Below are 20517 nucleotides of genomic sequence, written 5' to 3'. Positions count from 1 at the left end.
GGAAGTTTTAATGATCTAGGCCTATGAAGAACTAAAACTGCTCTGTATCGTACTGCGGAGGCTTCGACTCTCCACTGCCCGCTGAACTTCATCTTTCAAGATGACCAGAACGTTTCTTTCATCAAGCGACCCCTGAACATGTGTACCGGGGATCTAATAATGACGCAAAGTTTTGTGATGGTTGTTTCTTCAAAGATGCCGGCACGCGGCTTTATCGCTTTGTTTGTGATCCAAGACGCGACCAGATTTGTCTCGAATGATCGCACCCGGGTGGAACCGGTTCTACGTTGTTTCAGACTGTTGTGGTTACTGTGCACGCCGTACCTCGAAAGTTCGTTGTCAGCTTTAAACCGAGCGCGGCAGAGAGCGGCGGGCATTCTGTTCGACGACCGCCGAGCACGCTTGTTGCTATCACCGCCGCCGAGCCATTCAGCTATTTGTGGGCGCAGGTCCGCCCAATAAATAGCTTCTTTTGGAAGCCATTTTCGCTGTTTTCTTGACTGCCGGACTGCCGTCACCACTACGTGACAATATATGGGAACAGAGGGCAACGCTGAAGCAGCCCTTTTTCGCAAATACTTCCTGAACGCGTGATCCCAAGGAAGATACAATCGAAGCTCGCTATAACGAAATAATGGATATAAAGAAGAAATAGTGATTCCCCTTGGAACCTCCCGTAGAAGCATATGTGTATCTGCTATCTCATTATTACGAAACAAAATTTTACTACTACGATATATAACGAATCTCCAGTGAACCTCACTGGTAATTTCTCGCTCAGTATGTCAGTTTTTTCCCGAATTCTTCTGTCCGCTCCCTGTTCACGGAGGCATTTATTCCTCCAAGACGCGTCTTCTGTGCTCTAAAGCCTATGCGGGCTGCGGAATACAGGGGTGCGCGTTGGCAAGGCTGACATATTCGGTTGATGGCACATCGGCGGCACACTACTGAACGCCGGCTTTGTTTTCCTCGGGCTTTATACAAAGTGGCAGGTCAGCCCACTGGCATTCGACAGTTGCAACCAAGGTCGCGTACAGGCCTCTATAACGAATAAATAGCAGAGACCCTTCAACTTCGTTATAACGAGGTCCAACTTATTATCGTTCCCTCCACTTGCGACTTTCCTCCTCAACTCGGTTCTCTAGACAGCTGGGGTTATGCTCTGCACTGTTTAACCTGCGTCATCGTGTGACGCGAAAATTTTCATCTTCCGCCCTTCTTCCGACCATCGTTTCAGCGTGGCAAGTTATTACTTTTAAAGGACAGGTCAAGTCACCGTGTACATCTCGGCCATGGACGGGGCGCAAACTGAACTATCCTTAACCTCTATCAACTGTTCTTTCATCCGCCTCTTGCGGCAACCGCAGTGGATGTAGTTCTACCGTGACTTCGCCACTAGCATCGCGCGAGTCTCCGACCGGAGCCATGCAGTTCAAATACCTGGTCAGGAAACATGGCGGCGCCTTTCGCAGCGACAGTCGCCCACTTGCCGCTCGTCGCATAACAGTTTCAGCTCTTCGTGTCAATCGAAAACTAAAGCAGCTGCTCCTCGTCCTTCATATTCATCAAATTAACGATAGGAAATAATTGCCTCCCGGTTTCGAGACTTCATCTTGATTTCATCACACTTCTGTAGGGCTAGCGCAGGCGCCGATACCTGGTATGGCCATACTTCGTCTTTGGACCGACGTGGCATTAGTGTCGACGACACGCCTAAAGTACCCGCTTTGAAATCAGATAAAAGCACTCTTTGTGTGGTTGCTGCTTGATGAGGTCAGAAAGAAGCCGTCGTGTCACTTGTTAGGGTGCCTCGAGGCACCCTATGTATTGTATAGTTATACATATCGCAGCGCCTCTCCGCGCAACTACAGGTGCTGCCCCTCAGGTTGACAGGACAACGGCGACAGTGCGCGGTCTTGGTAGGGGCGGGGGCGTATGCGCTCTAGGAGAATTGGGGACAAGCGCGAGTTGGGAAGAAATGCGAGCCATATACTGTACCTTTGATTTATCGACACTTGTGGGCGATGTCGCTAGCAAGGTGGCTCTGCATATGTATATGGGTGTCTCACTTCAGATGTTTTTTTTTTGACAAACTGTTTTAATAGCTGCGAAGTACCGCTTTTGAGGTTGGGTACGTTATCTGGCCAAGCGGACATCTCGTTCAGTCATGCCTTACATATTCTAATCAACTTTATAATTTTATTATATTTAACCGAGCTGAATAAAATTAGACAGCCTGTACATAGTTTCTAAAGCGTTTCTCGTAATCGAGAAAGTGGCTTTTCAGGGCCTCTCTAAAAATAACTACGGTCATATCTGAACTGTCTTCGAACTCAGCTAAGATTCTGAGAGATAAAAGAAAAGATTTTATTATTTGCTCCCGTGCGCTGATCACGCTGCCGACACGCTTTGTGCGCTGCTGCTTGCGGACTTTTGCGCACGCCACGGAGCTTTATGTTCACGCCTGCCCTTTGTTCTGCTTCTTTTTTCTCTCCCCCTCGGCAGTGATTTGTTGGAAGATTCCTCCGCTATGGGTGAGAAAGGAAACACTCAGGTACAAGAGCCTTTTCATTTCTGCCGTCTTAACCGCATAACGCATCGTCTACTTTATTCGTAGCCAGCATGCACTAACCACAGTCCCTTAGTTAAAGGGACACTGAGGACAACGAAATCCAAATTACGCCAATAAATTAATTAGCAAAATTAATTTAATGGCTCTTCTGAGGTATGTTTGTTCGGCTGCAGAAAAAGAATTTTTTTCTGAGAAAATTGCTTATAAAGAATTTTCCCGCCGCACGATTCAAACTCGTGACGTCAACACCGAAAAGGACTCCGTGATCACCGTTTTTTAAGTGAATGGCGGCGTAACTTAGCCTCTGGGATCCGCGAAGAAATATATGTGTCGACGCATCGCAAGATGCGTGTGCTATCGGTCTGTGGTGGCGACACATGTATTTCATTTTCTGGCTCCCTCTAGTTTATAAAAACTGTTTTCACTAAGTCTTCGTCATTAAAATGTGGCAATCTATTGATACAGGACAACTTAAGTTTCTCCTCAGTGTCCCTTTAAATTATAAACTGCGAGGTTTGTGTTCTTACGACATGCCAGGCGGCTTCTGATGCCAGCTAATTCGCCGAGCTAAGCGGTGGGCTACGGCCACGCGTCTCACTGGCGTCCTTCGCAGCAACGTTCACGGATGTAGATGCAAAGAGAGAGATGCAAGGTTAAGTACGTGCAGCATTACTGTATATTTCTTGACAATGGGAGTAGCGTTCATGGAAGCTTTGGCTCGTCTTTATCTCAGTATTGCACACTAAGATTTAAAAAAAATCTGCATTGAGTTCATGCTCTTTCGACATTTGATAACTGTGCCGTAGCCTAGCCGCCAAAGCCCACTGCAGTCCGGAGTATTCGCTGGCGTTAAAAGCTAGTAGATATTAATTTGTGCCGTAGGGCACAGGGCAAGGAATATTTGTTGGGGTTCTTTTTTTCTGCACCATAGCACAGGGCGATATTCTTTACGCCGAGCATTAAAGCCAACTCTGGCCGACTTTATGAGGCGAGAGCTTCAGGTATCACATAAGATATGGAAGCGAACTCGACACTGAATTTGTATGGCAATTCTTTTTTGAGATCTCGCCCAAGAGGCCCGTTATCAGGTTTACCTTGTGAATTTGTGTTTATATACCGAGTACGTTGTTACGGCAAGACTTCAATCAAGTATTAGTCGGGCTTGCATAGGTTGTCCCTCGCTGCTTTGATTTTAGTTTATGCTGAGCTTGACGATTGCGCTTTTGCTGCACGCACGCAACCGCGCCATTCGAGTTTGTTTGCAAGGAGCGCATGTAAAGAACAGAGCTCTCCGACGTACCACTTTCGAAACCTCGAATCAAACGCGCAGGCATGTTCCGCCGTTGACCTTGAAGGTTGATTGGCGCCGCCGATAGCTGGCGCCAGCTGGCGCACTGCAAGTTTTGAGCAGTCCTGAACAGTTGTATATGCCACAAAGGCGTGACGGTCAGCTAATGCGCGAATTGTGTAGTAGTCAAGAGTGCCAGGTTTCGATATTAAGGCCCTTGGAGAGCTCTGGTCGCGAAGATTCGGGCACCTCGCTTGCCTTAGTGGCGGTGCCTGCGAGTGTGGCGGTTCTGCGAGTGTGTGTGGAGAAGTACGACGTTGCGGGTGAATGGGCGCAGACGAGCTTCCGGGGCGTGCGGAGCAGCAAATTCCGCCACGTGTTCGGCAGCCCCGCGCGCAAGGGCCAGTGCTACGAGTGCGTCAAGATCACCAAGGACGCGCACGACAGCTACTTCTGCGCCGTCAACCCCAAATTCATCGCCATCGTCACCGAGACGGCTGGCGGCGGCTCCTTCCTCGTCCTGCCCATCGAACACGTGAGTGCATCGGGCGACGCATGCGCGTTATCGTGGCGGGAAACCTATGAGGCTCCTCGTGAGCAAGAAGTCTGCGGGGGGCATGCACTCAGTAGACGCCTTTTACCTGTGACAGATTCTCGATCGACAGCAGAGTCCAGACTGAATTGTGTCGAGTGATCTACTATAGCGCTCTTTCTAGTGTGGCTATTGTCCAAACGGGCTTTTTGCCTTAACCGCCATCGCTCACTAAATGAAGTGAAATTGTACGTCACCTCTTGTATGTGCTTGTTAGCTTTTTGTTGAACTCTGCCTTCTTGTTGCAACGATTGAAAGGATCAGGACGAAAAAAGAGGCAGTTATGAATAATGGAAAGATAGAGTATACGGTCTCACTATGGGTGGACACCTAAACCGTGCCGTGACGGGAGGAATAAAATGGGTAAAAGAAGAGAAAGAAGAAACCTAGAGAAGGTGAACTCTTGAGTATACCTGAAAAAAAAAATTATAAAATGGAACTTACCATGCTCGCAGCTCTCGAGACAGAGTCGCAACGCTGGTCTATTGGCCAATGCTGTTTCAGGTACTATTCAGATCAGTTGGTCACACGTTACAACGGTTTGTCCGTAAAGAGACTGACAGCGAAGTTTGTCGATGTCGCTGCACGGATGTATGTGGACAGATTATTAGCATGGTCATGCAGTCGAACCCGGAGATATCGAACTCGAAGGGGATGGCGGAAGAGTTCGATATACAGATAACTCGATATAAATACGTTGCATCCACTCTAGTGACGCGCTTCTTGCACCGAGGTTGTGCTTGCCGGCGTGCTGGTAACGCACCGCCCGCTAGGCGCTACCTTCCTACCTGCTTCGCACTGATGCGACCTCTAGCGAACGATGTGAGCGGTGTGCCTCGCCGTCGTTGGCGTGACCGAGCGCGGAGTGCAGCGGAGAACGAAAGACAGCCAAAGCGAAGAGAGCGCGAGGAGGAAAGCGGAGCTGGATGACCGCGGCGACCCGCGGCACGAAAGTAGTGCGCCGTCGTCTGCTCGCGGATGACGTCATCGGTAAAGGTATGCTTCGCTCGCCAGAGATGGCGCCACAGTAGCGCGCGCTGTAAACGCGCTGGCCATTCGCCCGAGGCGGAACCCTGTGCGCACTGCCAAAGTCGAAACCCAAAGCCTTCTCCTCCGTCCGGCGGTGCGTTCCGTATGCCGTCACCTAAGGCTCGAGTACCGCAGCAGCTGTGCTCAAAAATCGCATTGCCGAGAAGCGTAATTGTCGGATAATTTTTTTTACTAGCCACCGCCTATCATAAGGTGTCTAGTCCTGTTGTCAGTGCACTATAAATAAAATAAACTCATTAAAATTAAGGTACTATTGGTTTCCGCGATACCTTCGGCAGCGAAGCACGCCAGGCGAGGGCCGCCGCTATGCTTTAGTTGTTAGGTTGGCTTCACCGCATGACAGCGATGTGGCGTGGAAAATGAGTACAAGAGACCGAAAGCCACCGTCAAGATAGCACACCCCACGTTCACTTCGTCGCCGCGCGGTTTCGCAGAGCAAGCTAGCGCTGCCAGCAGGTACGCAAAGCTGCGCTGCTGACCAGTCACCGCGCGCGAAATGTGATCGAACAAGGCCGTTAGGAGAAGCGTCACTTGCAAGGCGCGGCGCGCCGTTTGATATATCGAACGTTCCGCTCCTATACTTTTGCATGAGATTTTCAAGGGGATATCCTGATTGTTCGATACAAACAATACTTCGATGTACCCGCGGGTTCGGTATGTCCGGGCTCGACTATTTTCAACAAAACGGGAATGCATGGACACCGTATTTCAACACGGATCTCTGCTGCTGTGAGGACTCTAGACGTCCACGCACATAGACCGGAGAAACGTTTGGTTTTGCATCGTGTGCTTTTGTTTTTGCCTTGCACGAGCAGACTGGCAGAGTTGAAGTGTCCGCTGGCAAGGTAACGGGCCACAAAGGACCGGTGCTGGACCTCAAATGGAACCCCTTCAACGACAACGTCATCGCTTCCTGCTCAGACGACTGCACGGTAAGCAGTGGTTGTTGCTATTGCACCGCGGGCTGGTGCCCTGTACACTATGCATGCTCGGAGCTGAGGTAAATATTCTTTGCGACTACCTATACACATTTTCTGACAACATGTACGCGGTGTACGTCCATAGCAATGAATGCTTTGAGAACACTACGGTGTCCACCAGAACATTGCTGACAGTGCTCTGTGGTAACTAATTTCTTAGCTACGTGACAAAGCTGCCGGGTCACTCAAACGCTGGTTCAATGGCAGCACGTACGCAAGCACCGTGTGGGCGATCGTGTGCGCAGGTGAAGATCTGGTACATCCCCGAGGAGGGCCTGTCGCGCAACGTCAACCTGGTGGAGCCGCTGATGGACCTGCGCGGGCACAGGAGGCGCGTTGGCTACGTCGAGTGGCATCCCACCGCCGAGAACATCCTGCTCAGCACCGGATTCGACCACATGGTCAGTCGAACCTAATAGCTCTCCTGGGGAAACTGTAGATATACATGTAGTTTCGAAGTTCTGAATCTGCCGCTGAGTCCGCCGGAAGCAGAGGCAGAGAGAGAGAGGCATATCCCTGTCGCTGAGTAAGAGAGGAATACTGTACGAGAGAGAGAGAGCCGAAGGGCAAGTGAGAGAGGCTGGTAAAGAGGGCCTAAGGCTGTGGGAAGGGGGGGAGGGGTCGTTAGTGGCCAGTCAAGAAAGATGTATCGCGCACTTTAGAGTACTTTGCAAGTTGATGGGTGGTTCTTCTGCAGGGTGGAAGCTCCTTGCCTGGGCTGGAGGCTTCACCAGATGTCCGCTGGCGGGGGGTTGACATTAGCACTGATTTCGCAGTAAAAAAAAAAAAAATGTACCTCGGCGGTTGAGAGGAAAGCTAAGGGCTCAGACGGATGACCTCCCTCCGCGTAGCCCCCAGCCTCTCTCCCGTTTCGGCCGGCTGGTAACTAAACAAACAAAAAAAACCATATAGTTAACAAATTAAAATTCAGGAGGCACTTTGTTGACCTAAAGTGCGGTGAGGCGAAAGCCTTTAGCGCGGTGTTACTGCTTGTGCCACTGATGTGTGGTTAAGATGTTAAGTACACAAATGTTTGTGAATCTTCAATGCTGGAGACACTGGAAGGCATTTGGGAGGCATCCATTTGATTCGACGCCTTTCTGCAAACACTCTCTAGCGTCCTAGACAAGGAGAACTACACATCAGAGGTGGGCATTTGACCTCAAAAACCTGGACCTCACCTCAACATCAGTAAGAATTTGCCGACCTCACTGAACCTCATCAGTTGAGGTTCAGGTCTCCTTAGACGCCCTCACCCCACTTTTCTTGGGGCCACTCTTGACCTCACTCAACCTCAAATTGTGAGGTTGAGGTCGGCTGCTCGACCTCAGAAAACAAACTAAAAACAAAACAAAAAGCGATTAAGAAGTTTTTCAGTTAAAAACAATTCTGAGAATCCTGTGAGACAGGAAAGCCAAAATGATGATGGTATTATTTAATAAAGTGTTTACAGACACTATTCATGTGCACGCAATAGGAGAAGCTTATAATCTGGGATGAAACCTCAGAGAGTATATGGCCTGCGGGCAGGGGTGTCCCATACGCGGTTACCACAAGTACGTCGGTGAGTACTTTATATGTGTCAATATTTGGCAACCTGCTTCGTGTATACTTGTTCGTATTGGAAGCCTCTCGCTCAGTCATGCACGAACTAGCAATTGACAAACCCTTCTACACCATCTACCAGAAATTGGGAGGAGGGGGTAGGTATTCACGATGCTCTTTTCAGGCTTGAGAATAGTTACCGAATGTAAAGAAACCTGTCGTCGATGTACTTTCCAATGCGATAGTTATGCAGACGCATATCAGTATATTTCGATTTTCTAGCCCTATTTTCTAGAAATGGGCTTGGACAGGGCATGTGATGCGAAGGCAAAACAACCGTTGGTCCTTAAGGGTAACGGAGTGGATTCCAAGAGAAGGCAAGCGTAGCAGGGGGCGGCAGAAGGTTAGGTGGGCGGATGAGATTAAGAAGTTCGCAGGCATAGGGTGGGCGCAGCTGGCAAAAGGCCGGGTTAATTGGAGAGACATGGGAGAGGCCTTTACCCTGCAGTGGGTGTAGTCAGGCTGATGATGAATGTGATATCAGTATATATCGATTTTCTAGCTCTATCCGGCATAGCGAGAATGCTCTTTTCAGTCCTCTGTATGTTGCCTTCGAAAACACTTAACAAGTTGCGACTGTAGTACACCAACAGAGGCAAGTTGTATTTTTGTCTGTGTAGAAGCGAGCGGCTTCTTTTATTAATGCGAAAGCATTAGATGGCTCACTTTCAAGGTCATATCCGCGAAAAAGTGTCCGCAAGAAACGGCGCATTGCGACGTCACGAGCCGACGAGTCACGCGACGAAGACGTCACATAATTACTGCTAATCAATATACTTAGGTAACGCTAAGACTAATTAGCATAATTAGTGATGGCATCATGTGAGTGTGACGCCATGCCAGGTCACGTGACAGCGATGTAATGTGCCATCAAACCTAGTCACGTGACGACGCTGTAATATGGCATCACAACTACTCACGTGACAATGGTGTAATTTCTCGTCATACCAGGCCCCCATCCTCTCCCATTTCAATATTCAGATAGATCCCACATTACTACACATGCGCGCATGACGCATTACAAGGAGCGCCCACAACCCGGTCCACATTAATGATATTCGGATTGTCCAGCAGGTAAACGCGCCAGTTCTCATGTATGACATACTGCAAAGATCATGCAACGACACATGCCTTTGACTCTCGGGATGATGGCAATGATGATGATGCAAACAGTGTATCCTTATGAGCCCGGGGAAATCTGATATACCGCTACCAAATTAAAGGTTGCCAGAATATTGATTAAATACTGTACATTACCCAGCAGCCGAAGACAATTATTGTGCGAGAAAATAGGAATACCTGAAGCTAATAATTAAGGATGATGATGTTCCTGGAAGGTCGACCCTCCCTCGTTTCCGCCACTTCCTTCCAGGTGGCGATGGTAACGGATTCGAAATCCTGGGATTTCTTCGATGACTCGGTGAACCCGCGGCATTTTTAATGAAAGGGCTAGATTACGTCTTTGAATACTGTACCAACTATTACAATCACGCGGGTCAGAACTGGCCTAGAGTGGGCAGCGGGAACCGCTCTCTCTGTCAAGGGCACGATGGCTCTCCGCTCAAATTTCCTCGGAGCGAAATCTTTTTCCGACCCCCCCCCCCCCCCCCCCCTTCTCAAACCACCCTCCCCCCACCTCGGGGAAAACAAAAACCGCCTAAGTACTCACACGCCTCAACAGAATTCTGAGTACCATTTCGTCAATCAGTCTGAGAGAAGCTGCTTTAAGTCAATCACTTGTTTTCCTTCAAAACTGAACTAATCAATTGTACGCCAGCATCCTCGATGTTTTTTCAGCACCGAGCGAGCATTCTGCGAAGCCGTCTAAGGTGAACGATAAGTCTCTGCAAAATAGTTTAAGGAAAGATAACGTGTAGTGCCTTGTCGTCTGCAAGGCAGGCCGCCAACCTAACTGATCCGATACGAGAAAATAAAAAAAAGAGAATGGTTAGAAACATACAAACAAAAATCGCACACTGACAAAAGAAGCGAACAACATTGTGCCCCACTAAACGTCATATTAGATGCCTTGAAACAGCGACTCAGCAGCACAGCGCGAGGATGTAATCAGTTCCATTCACAAATCTTCATTAAACAAGGAAAAGGAGTGAGCTACCACATCATCATACATTCATTGTAGTTTTGCATTTTTTCCCCGCTGCAACACCGCTATGCTGGTGCGTTCGTCTCGTGTTGCGGTGTTTCGGCATAATAAGCGAATTTCTGAGAAGGCACAAGGAACCGGAGACCAAAAGAGAGGTTATTCGGAAGGATAAAAAAGTGAGATTATATTTGCACCTGCTTGCATTACGGAACGGGAATATACAGAATTAGCGCCAGGATCCCCTTTATTCGACTGCAAGGCAAGAGCCATGACGTCAGCGCCGGCAAGGAGCATGAACACGAAGCAGTCTTGCATGGGGCCATCCGCGTTGCGACGAATTTATTGCGTGCTTGTTGGACTGAACTTATTTGTTTGCGGCATCAAACAAAGCTAGCGCAGGTCAATGTGAGTTACGTGCTTTGCGCGCTCCCGGGAGTTTGAGCCTACCGGCAGGCAGCTACGGATGCTGCGCCAGCGGGGCAAGCGGGAAGGAGAGTGGCGTGCTGTGACAGTAACACTCCTTCCGGGAAGACCAGAGGGGTGCGTCTTCCTGTAGACTCGGACAGAACAGACATTACGGCGCAGCACCGGAAGCTAAGAGGGAACTGTGGCATCCGGTTGTCCAAACAGGGGAAACAGAACACCAAGCGTCATTGCATGAACACTGCGGTTATGCGCTGCAACTCCGCTTCGGAAGCGGCACTCGTCGGAGTAACACGTGGCAACTGCAAAAAGTCTCGACCTCAAAATTTCGGCCTCACTGAATGACGACCTCAATCAACCTCAAACTCACGCGTGAGGTTGAAGTCTGATTTGCTGACCTCACCCAGAAAATTTCGAGCTGTCGCCGACCTCACCTCACGACCTGAGGCTCAGCTCAACACGCTCAGCTGTGGAACGGAATGATGGTGGTTCGAATCTTATCGTGCACAGATTTTTTTTATCGAGTTGAAGGATCACGGACGGACGGGCGGACACCGCGAGTATGATCCATTAAAGGCTTTCGCCTTAAGAAAAGGACATCAATGAGAATCGTGTATCTTGCTTGCGCGGCACTGCATTGCAAAAACGCATTGCTGCTCGCGTGTAAAGCGAGCTTCTCCTCATGAATGGTTACTGTGCTGTGAAGCTAACTTTAACGGGGTGGAGGGTGTCACGGGCACAGCGCACCGCCACGGGTCCGAAAAACATTCTGGAAACCGCGGCTAAAGCCACCGCGAGTTAAAACCGCGTTCGCGCACATTAAAGGGCGAATCTTGAAGCGAACGGAACGAGAGAGTTTTGTACCGGAAATTATTACCCGCACCTTGCGCTACGATGCTACCGGGTGAAAATCGATGAAATGGCCACAAAGCTGAGGCGGACTGCGAGCCAAAGGATGAGTTGAAGTCAACTGCTTGCAGGTTTACGAGTGCTTAATGTGCTAATGTCGAGAAAAAGCCGGCGGGGGCATAGTCGGGAATAGAGGGTCTGCCTAGCACAGATATATGCGCGACACTGGCTCTTCCTGTGCTTAGTAGAGATACAGCTCGTAATTTCGCTGCCTATTCCTTCTGCACAAAAAGTTTTATATATGCAGTTTGCTCAAGAATAGAATAGCCGTGTGGTGTCCTCTTACTTTTTTCGGGGCGCCCCCTTGCAGCAAAAATATTTTCGTTTCGTATGTATTACAAAAGTGCAGCTACGCACATGGTCCAAGAACAGCTAGGGTAAACGTACTGTATGCAGAAGGGAACAGCAGTATCATGGTGCTGCGCAGCTGTGTGCCATGGAGAATAGTAATTTCCGTTGCCTATTTGGAAACTGCTTTGGAATTTAAGGGGGGGGGTCTTAAATATTATTGCACTATATGTAGATTTTCAGCTTTTTCATATGCTCCAGTGTATTGATATATGGTGAATATTGATTAGCAGTGAGACTCTTATTCCATGTTTCGTGTCGCATGCAGTGGACTTCATGGACTGTGGGGAGAAATTCTCTGCATTTTCTTTTTTTCGTCGCCTGCTCAGATTCTGGTATGGGACGTTAGCCATGGTGAAGTGGTGCGCACGATTGACTGCCATCCTGACTCGATCCACTCCATGTCATTCAACCGTGATGGAAGCCTGCTGGCGACAACGTGCAAGGACAAGAAACTTCGAATCATCGACCCAAGGGCGTGCTCCGTAGTGCGGGTAAGACACCAACAGCTAATTTTTACGTTTTTCTTTTCTCTATGTGACAGCCAAAACACGAACTACACATGACGCCTGCAGGCTACAAACTTGCTGTAAAGCCATTTTTAGTGCGAAAGCACTATTTCACTGTAGCAATCCTGGAAAATCCAAGGTTTGTCCGAAGCCTCTCGGGTACCTGCAGCAATAAAATAAATATTGCCGTGACTGTGTTTCGAACCCGTGGCGGCGCGAACAGATCAGCTTCCCCGCCCACAGCATGAGAGCACTATACGCTATCACAGCAGCCAATTACACAGTTGGCAGTTGCATTGAATTTATTTCAGTTCATTCCACTGCCACATGGCGTGGCGGGCAGGTTGCCCACAACCCAGTGGCAGGTTGCCCACTGTGACAGGTGGGGCACCTGCTTCTTCATCACAGAGATGCACGGATGCCGGTTTTTCTCTTGAACAAGATCTCTAGTGCTATTGCAGTTAGAACTACTGAACAAAAACATTATGTGGCTGTATGACAAAGCATAAAGTGTAGAATGCTTAAAGTGCTTTTGAACAGACAATCACTGGTGATTTTTAAGCACTTAAATGTTTACTATTAAAAACACGGAATTCTAAGGATGTGATTCAGTGAAAAGTAAAAATCAAGAATATGCCCATATTGAGCAACTATTTCTTGGTTTGCATTTCTAAAGGTTTTTCATCCACGAATTAGCAAATCCCTTAAAATTTGCACATTGAGAGTATTTGCATGTGTAGGTGTTGAAGTTGATAAGAAGTGCATTATTAGGTCAGAAGATACAAAACATGGCAAATTGTAGCATAACTGTTGTACCGGATTTGAAAAATGGCACATGCAAAGGTGTTTTAATAGTTTGGTTTGAGTGATCCATTAGACAATAATACTGGATTGCTGTCCTGATGACTGTCTATTCTCAACGATTTTTCACTTGCAGACCTAGCTGATGTGGCACATTAGTAGCTGAAGTGGCACATTAGTTGATCTAGTAGGGAACAGAATTTGTTTCATATATGACGATAAACTGTTTTCAGTATATGGTGTTGCCTTCAGGAGGCTGTGGATTACTCTGCATGAAATGTGAAATTAAAACAAAGACATTTATTTGGCTTTCTTAGTTCTGTATTGCCAGTCTTGTTTTGATAAATTTAGTTCAGTGTAAAACCTCGCTATAAATTGAACTGCAATGATGCAAATTAAGATTTTATGTAAATCTTATCCACTTATATATGCATATTGCCATTCGAGGAACACAATATGGAAGCATTGAAAATTGTGAGGCGTTTTGCTACATTGCATAGTTTACCTTGCAAACTAACTTAGTCAATTGTAATCTTTACCCTACTTTCTAGCCTGGTGATAAATTAGTCATGCTTACACACACAGCTGTAGCATCCTTGTTTAACATTTTTGTAACATGGCTGCCATAAAATGTGTATATTTAAATGCAGTATGTCTTTTATCACCTGTTTTCTTAAATTTGAGAAACTGCCAACAGTGGTAACTATTTTTTTTACTTACCTCTCTGCCGTAAAGTAGTGCTATAGGTTACCTGACTGCTTAGAGACTCTATTTGAGATCACTATGCTTTGGCTGCATAGTCTCTGATGGAGCCTTTGATATAGTGTTTGGAAGCTGCCCATGGAAAAGGTTATTTCAGTTCTTGCATTTTGCATTTTTGGCATGTTTTTCATCAAAGCTTGGTTAATGTCTCTTTAGCATGTACTAATAGTAGAGCTTGCAGATGTGACATTTTTAGCTGAATTCAAGATGGTCTGATTGGAAACTGAAGCAAAATGCAATTTAAGCTGCACCCCTGGATACTGCATTGGCAAACTTGGATTGTTAGCAGGTTGAAACAGTGTGAATAGTCCCGGTGGCTCTGAATACCTATCACGGAGCAAGACTATATAGGAGGTGAAACTCCCGTCAGCGCGAGCGAGGGCAGGCGACCAGATAAAGTCACAATTGTATGCGCCGATGGGGCCGCATGCAGTGGCGGCGCCATGCGGCGCCTCGTAGAAGCCGCAGCGCAAAAAAAAAAATGCAGCGCCTGGGCAGGCGGCTCCGGCGCGCTCTCCAGACTAATGTTGTGCGTTTTTGAAATCACACAAGACTTTGTTTGTGTAATACATGAGGTGTCCATGAAAGCCAAAAGTGCATGACTCATGTACTTTGCAGGAAGGAGTCTGTCACCAGGGGTCCAAGGCTTCCAAAGTGGTGTTTCTGGGTGACACAGGTCGTCTTTTTACAACTGGATTCTCAAGATTCAGTGACAGGCAATGGGCAGTTTGGTCTCAGGTAATGCCCCACTGCAAAAAAATGCGCTTTCTTTCAGCCACTGCCCAACTTGACATGGCCATATTTTTCCCTCTTTCTTGTTCTCCTGTCATTGAAGTGTGGCCTCTTATGCTAAAATATCATATTATAGTTCATGCACTGAAATGTAAACCCATCTCCCACAAGTAAGAAAGAAGCCAACAGTTTCTGAAATTAAAGGAAAATAAAGAAAAAATTACTAGTGCTGCTTTTCTTCTTATTTGAAAGAAAGTAATTCGGTAATAATTCTAGACAAGAGAAAATTTGTAGGAATACTGAAATTTTTGTATAAGAATCGAATATGAACATGAAGAAAAAAAATGGCTTCATCAAAGAATGTCAAAGAATATCAAATTGGGTGTCGAATAACTGTTTTGTATGAAAAAGAAGTTTCGGGAAAGATAAACAGACAAATGTTATTGACTTTGTTTTTAAAAGAAATTACTGTGTGGTCCTTGCAACTGAAATAAACAAAACTAGACTGGACTCAGCACCATATAAATAAAACATGACGTGCACAGAAATGCATACTGTTTGATTAGACAGCATATCATTATGCAACCTGTAATGCAGTCATTCAGAATGAATAACAAAATGAAATCCATGAATGATGCATGAATGGCAACTAAAAATAGTATGATGGCTAGCAAAACCCCATTACTTTGGATTTCAAGGGACCAGAATAAATGCCCGAATTATCCAAAGGTCGATTCATAGAATGTGCCACGGCCCAAAAAAAGTCGAAAATGGGACGAAGGCTCTTATGAGGAGGCTCCATCACATGAAAACACTGAAAAGCTTGTGACAAGCATGCTTTTCCAGTGTGCTGGAAGAACAACTTAGACGTAAGCGAGAGGAACACGCATTGGTGTCATTGAATGGTGAGACTGTTTCTAAAAAGAAAAAAAGAAATGACCAGCCACGCCCCTAGTTGTCGCCCGAAAGCAGTGCACAGCTTGGTATGGGCAACCGGCAAAAGCACGGGCTGGCAGCTACCGTTGCCACGGGCATCTGCATCTGCTGCACATTAAGCAGGAAGGGACAGATGCCGAGATATGTGGAGTTGGTTCCTCAGCACTTTTTGAAAGCTATTGGGGCTCCCTGTGGCTGAAAAGAGGGGTTCCCTGGACTGAACAATGGACTAAAAACTAACTGGTTTCATTTGTGTTTTCGAATCTTTTTTTTTTTCTTTTTTTGATGTTGAAATTCTAGTCTATGAGGATGAGGTAGGAATGCTAGCGCTCTGTGGTGATTCCATCACAGCTTCTTAGCCACATCACAGCAGTGCCACACTACGTAGAGTGGAAACGGCCATAACATTAAATTGATTGAAAACCTGTAAAATCTACCGCCCTTGCTCTTTTTGTCGTAATTTTATTTGCAGTAGCCATGGGAAACTGTTCACTTCAGTGGGATCCCTTAAACTGTGTCCGAAATAACCACATTGTTAAATTTTTTGTATTTTCAGCATGACCTGTCAAAGCCCCTGCGCACAGAGAACATTGACTCTTCGTCGGGTGTCCTGTTTCCATACTATGACCACGACACAAAGATGGTTTACATCGCTGGCAAGGTTGGTCAACAAAAGCAATTTAATGAGAGAACCACTGTAGCAGCACCTCAGACTCTGAAAAGCAGGACCTAGTGTCACTGGAAGCATTGCATGTAACTAATTAGTAACAGCGAGTAGAGGAAGGCACAAGATGGTTGTTGCAACTTGGTAGCAAACTACACTGTTCACAGTGCCGAAGAAATGGTTACAAGAGCTGTCGTCTCCTTCTTCACAACATTTGTTTCAAAATTCAGAGCAGTAGCATCCATTTCCCATCCTAATGCACATACTTCCAAAAGGAAATAATGACAGGGCTGTACTGCTATACTCACCTGCATGCATCAATTGTCCAGTGTAGCTACAATATGTGAAACAGCATCAGCTATCACTTACCGACCTCTATTCACTGACAAGAATGAATGTGCAATCAATTTATAGATCTAATTAAGTTGTATCTGATCAGTTACTAAAACATGATTCATTAAAGTGAGTAAAAAATGAGCTTTTTGAATAATTGTACAGCAATTCATCAACAGTGATTTTGTAATATGCAGTATTAACTCTAATCCAAACAGCTGCTTTCATTTTTTCTGTTTCATGGGCGTTTGAGTTAGGAATTTCATACAGTAAGATGGTGCTTATATCTGTCCACAAAAACTGACATTTCTGCCAATTTCAACACAGCCTAAATGGCACGCAGTTAGAAACCCTCGAGTGAGTGTACAAGAAATTCATTCTGTGACAGCGGTACTGTGATTTTATTTCAAGGATTGCAGTTCACACGCAGGATAGGTGAAATGACAGCACTATAATGCAAAAGGCGGAATGTGATGCTACTCATCTGCCCTAGGTCTCCTACCTGTTTTAGCAAGCTGTGAGCCTCTTTGCAACAGGCATTGGATTTGTCAATTCATATTTGTCCAGCTCTGTTTAAACTTAACCCTTGGCTAAGCTATTTCAGTTTGAGCATTTAGCCATTTTTGGTTATTAATATTTAGGTCTGCGACTTTTCAGTGAAATAACCAGATTCAATCAGAGCATTGTTTACATCCTCAGGGCATTCAATCAAAAGCACATTGCCAAGCTTGTGCACATTGCTACATGCTCCTCCTCCCGTAGTAATCTCAGTGCCAGCTTTCATTATGATTAAGACTTTGGCTGCACATTGTTCAGGGTGACGGTAACATCCGCTACTATGAGCTGGTGAACGAGGCCCCCTGGTGCCACTACCTGAATCAGTTCCTCACCGGCTGCCCCCAGCGTGGGCTAGGCTGCATGCCAAAGCGAGGCCTCGATGTCCGTTGCTGCGAGGTCTTCCGCTTCTACAAGCTGCACGCGACCCGGGGGCTGTGTGAGCCCATCTCCATGATCGTGCCCCGAAAGGTACTGCTATTATCACATATAGCATACTGTTGAGCTAACTGACTACCTGTGCCTGCCTATGAAACTACCCTTGAGACTGCCTTATTAGGCTGTGTTGCATTGTTGCATGGTGTTATAAAACCACAAGCTCTCTTAATGTGTGGACACTTCACCTGCCTAAAGCATGGGCCAGTTTGGCTAGAGCTTCAAATGGAAGAATTCGGTTGTGGGCTTTGGTTAACAAAAAGTTGGCTTGTGGTACTTGCACAGTTGATCTAACATGGATAAAGATGTGGCATTTTCTGTGGGTATGAAGCTAGGGAAAACAGTTGGAAGCTTGAAATCACATCTGAAACCAATTGGTTTCTGATTTATATTTCACTTTTATTTTTTAATGAATATGATAATTAGCAGTGCTAAGTTCCATTTTGCTTAGGAAAGCACAGTGCCATGATTATGACTATGACGAAATTTTTTTCAAACTTGGAATTAAGAAAAATGCCAGGCATGTGCTTTCCTTGCAGTAAGCTGTGGCACCTTGGTTGTTAAGCTGCAAATACAGCCGCACAGCACTAATATGACCACTATTAATATAGACAACTTGAATTATGGACAATTTTTCTACCAAACTTCACCTCCTGAACATGGAAACTCACTGTTTGGAGAATGAATAAGTTGAAAATGCATGCAAATTCATTGGGGCCTTTGTATTCTGGTAGCATAAATATGCACAATGACAAAATAAAGGCATGGCCACTAGATGCTTTCTTTCCTGTGTTTTGAATGCAGTACACCAGTGCATGCAAAACTGCTTTAGCGGTGATTCGTTTTGTTTTGGTGGAAAAAGGGGAGGGATGGTTTCATGCAGTAGATTGGAAAGGCGATGGGCCTATGCATCATTCCATTAGCCATATGTTGTAAGAATGTATGAATGAGTGTCTATAACAGAAGCTCTCTTAGCAGCGTCTGTGACATCAAAATGCATTCAGCAGCTCTCAGCTCACTGGGTACAGATAAGTACTACCAGCTCGTAGGGTGTGAACAGTCATAGCAGGGGACGTATCAGCATGCCATGAGGCACCATCATACGCCTCATGGACTCTCAGGTTCCAACTAATAAGTTCTAACTGCATCGTCGGCTAAATTATCTGCTCTTTCATTAAAGTGTTTCTCTCTCTCTGTCTAACTGCGCCGCATTTTTTAGATAATGGTGACCAAGATAATGCACTTGAAGCTCCAAGATTTTGCCTAATTTGCAGTTCACCACTGTGCATAGAGGCAGACCTTATTCACAAAGTGTTTGTTCTGAATTTTTTTTCCTTGCCTTCATGATTGATTATTATAGCCTCGCTTTTATGGGCAGCTTTGCTTGGGCACCAAGTGTCCATACATATTAACGTGACACGGCTGTGCACCAAAAACACTTTTGGTCGGCCTGTCTTCAGATGGATCATATTATATAAATACCTAAGGAAAAAAAAAAAGGCAGGTAATATAACTAAACATGGTATTACACAAAGCCTGTCAATGAATGCTCCTTCCATGTAAAATTTTGGTTATGTGCTGATGATGGTGTGAACTGCTTATATCAGTCACCATAAGAAACTCGCCAATCCGCAGGATCCATCTGTGACAGTTTCGCTCCCACTGAAAGATAGCAGCTAGCGTACTATTTCCTGTCTGCTATCGATCATCATGGAAGATTTCAAATTTGCGTGTTTATTCAATGGGGACCCTGATTCATCCAAAAGCTTTCTGAATTAAATGTGCAAAATTCCAGAGGACCTGTTGTAGTGAAGGCTGCCATCATCCATGTATAGCTCGTACAAGAGTATGTAAGTAACATTAAATTGCGCCTTAGGCCTGGCCTGCTGTCAATGCTACAGACTACTTATTTTTTGTTCACACTTCAGTTTGTTGGAAAAGAGCTGCCAGGTCTCTGGATTAGAAAATTGTTCAGCAGGGCAAGTTGCATGTAGAGCCTTTGTCAAAAATACACAGCACAAGGGGTTTGCTTCAAAGCCATGTCGTGGCGCTCTCTAGCATCCCGTAAAGTCCTAAGCTTCAAAATCTAAGATTCAAAATCTGAGAGATTTTGAATGCTAATGACACAAATAAGCCACCCTGCTCAGTCTAGAAGCAAACCAGGTGGGCAGTACACTCTTGAAAAAAAATTCAGTACAGGCAGTCTCAAATGTGAGATGAATGATGCCACAAGGATCGACACTTCTTGTTTGTTGGCTTCTTGCTTTTGCTTGTTTTTGTTGTTGTCAGTCTTTTGCTGTAAATTCCCTGAACAATGTCTGAAATAGGAGTATGAAGTGCACGCTGTCCTGCTGAACCCTTTTATGTCACATCTGAGTCAGAACTGAACATAGCTTCAAAGCCTACTCAATATTTGAAGTTCAGTGAGGACAGGCAGTGGCGGTGATTATCATTATAATGCAGATTTTTGTGCATGCCTCATGAGTAAAAGATATTAAGCCAGATCTTGTGCTGTGCACAGTTCACTGTAAAAGAAAGAAATCAAGCCCTTAAAGCTCGCATTAAGGTAATGCTGACTAAAAGTATGTTGTCCTAAACTGAAAGCATGCAGAACTCCTAACCAAGTGTGGCCTGCTTTGTCATTTCTTGCCCCAAACACAGTTAGACCTTTTGTCTCTTCTTTTGCATGGTGTCATGAATTCTCATGTACATGTTTTGTAATGTGTTCAAACCTTGTTCATGGAGGGCTTTCTCTCTATTTCTTTTTGTCTGGTACCTGAGCGAGGAGTGGACTGGATTTCATCTTTTTCAGTGTCATGTCCACTTAGTTTTCTTCCTATAATTAGTCGTTTTATTTTTTTCATGCAGCACTTCATATTTCAAACCACGAGAAGGAATAGCCACCTCATGAGTAGAATC

At 45.9% G+C, this 20517-nt stretch overlaps 1 protein-coding gene across 3 annotated transcripts in view; it reads left to right on the top strand.

Annotated features, from left to right (window-relative positions):
- LOC144093698 (coronin-2B-like) overlaps positions 1–20517 on the top strand; it is a 188798-nt gene that overhangs the window by 145255 nt on the left and 23026 nt on the right. For 2 of the 3 annotated variants that reach the window (XM_077627298.1, XM_077627297.1), the window contains exons 2-9: positions 2506–2554; positions 4198–4395; positions 6318–6434; positions 6728–6883; positions 12201–12365; positions 14562–14681; positions 16168–16272; positions 17425–17634. In XM_077627298.1, coding sequence (XP_077483424.1) covers positions 2531–2554; positions 4198–4395; positions 6318–6434; positions 6728–6883; positions 12201–12365; positions 14562–14681; positions 16168–16272; positions 17425–17634 — 1095 coding nt within the window. In that variant the 5' untranslated portion in view covers positions 2506–2530. The remainder of the gene's footprint in view (positions 1–2505; positions 2555–4197; positions 4396–6317; positions 6435–6727; positions 6884–12200; positions 12366–14561; positions 14682–16167; positions 16273–17424; positions 17635–20517) is intronic. The other variant, XM_077627299.1, reaches the window with a different exon arrangement.

This window comes from Amblyomma americanum, chromosome 6 (genome assembly GCF_052857255.1).
Source record: "Amblyomma americanum isolate KBUSLIRL-KWMA chromosome 6, ASM5285725v1, whole genome shotgun sequence".
In the NCBI taxonomy this organism is placed as follows: Eukaryota; Metazoa; Arthropoda; class Arachnida; order Ixodida; family Ixodidae; genus Amblyomma; species Amblyomma americanum.
Note: the sequence above shows the minus strand (reverse complement) of the source record. Positions and strands in the feature narration are given on the sequence as shown.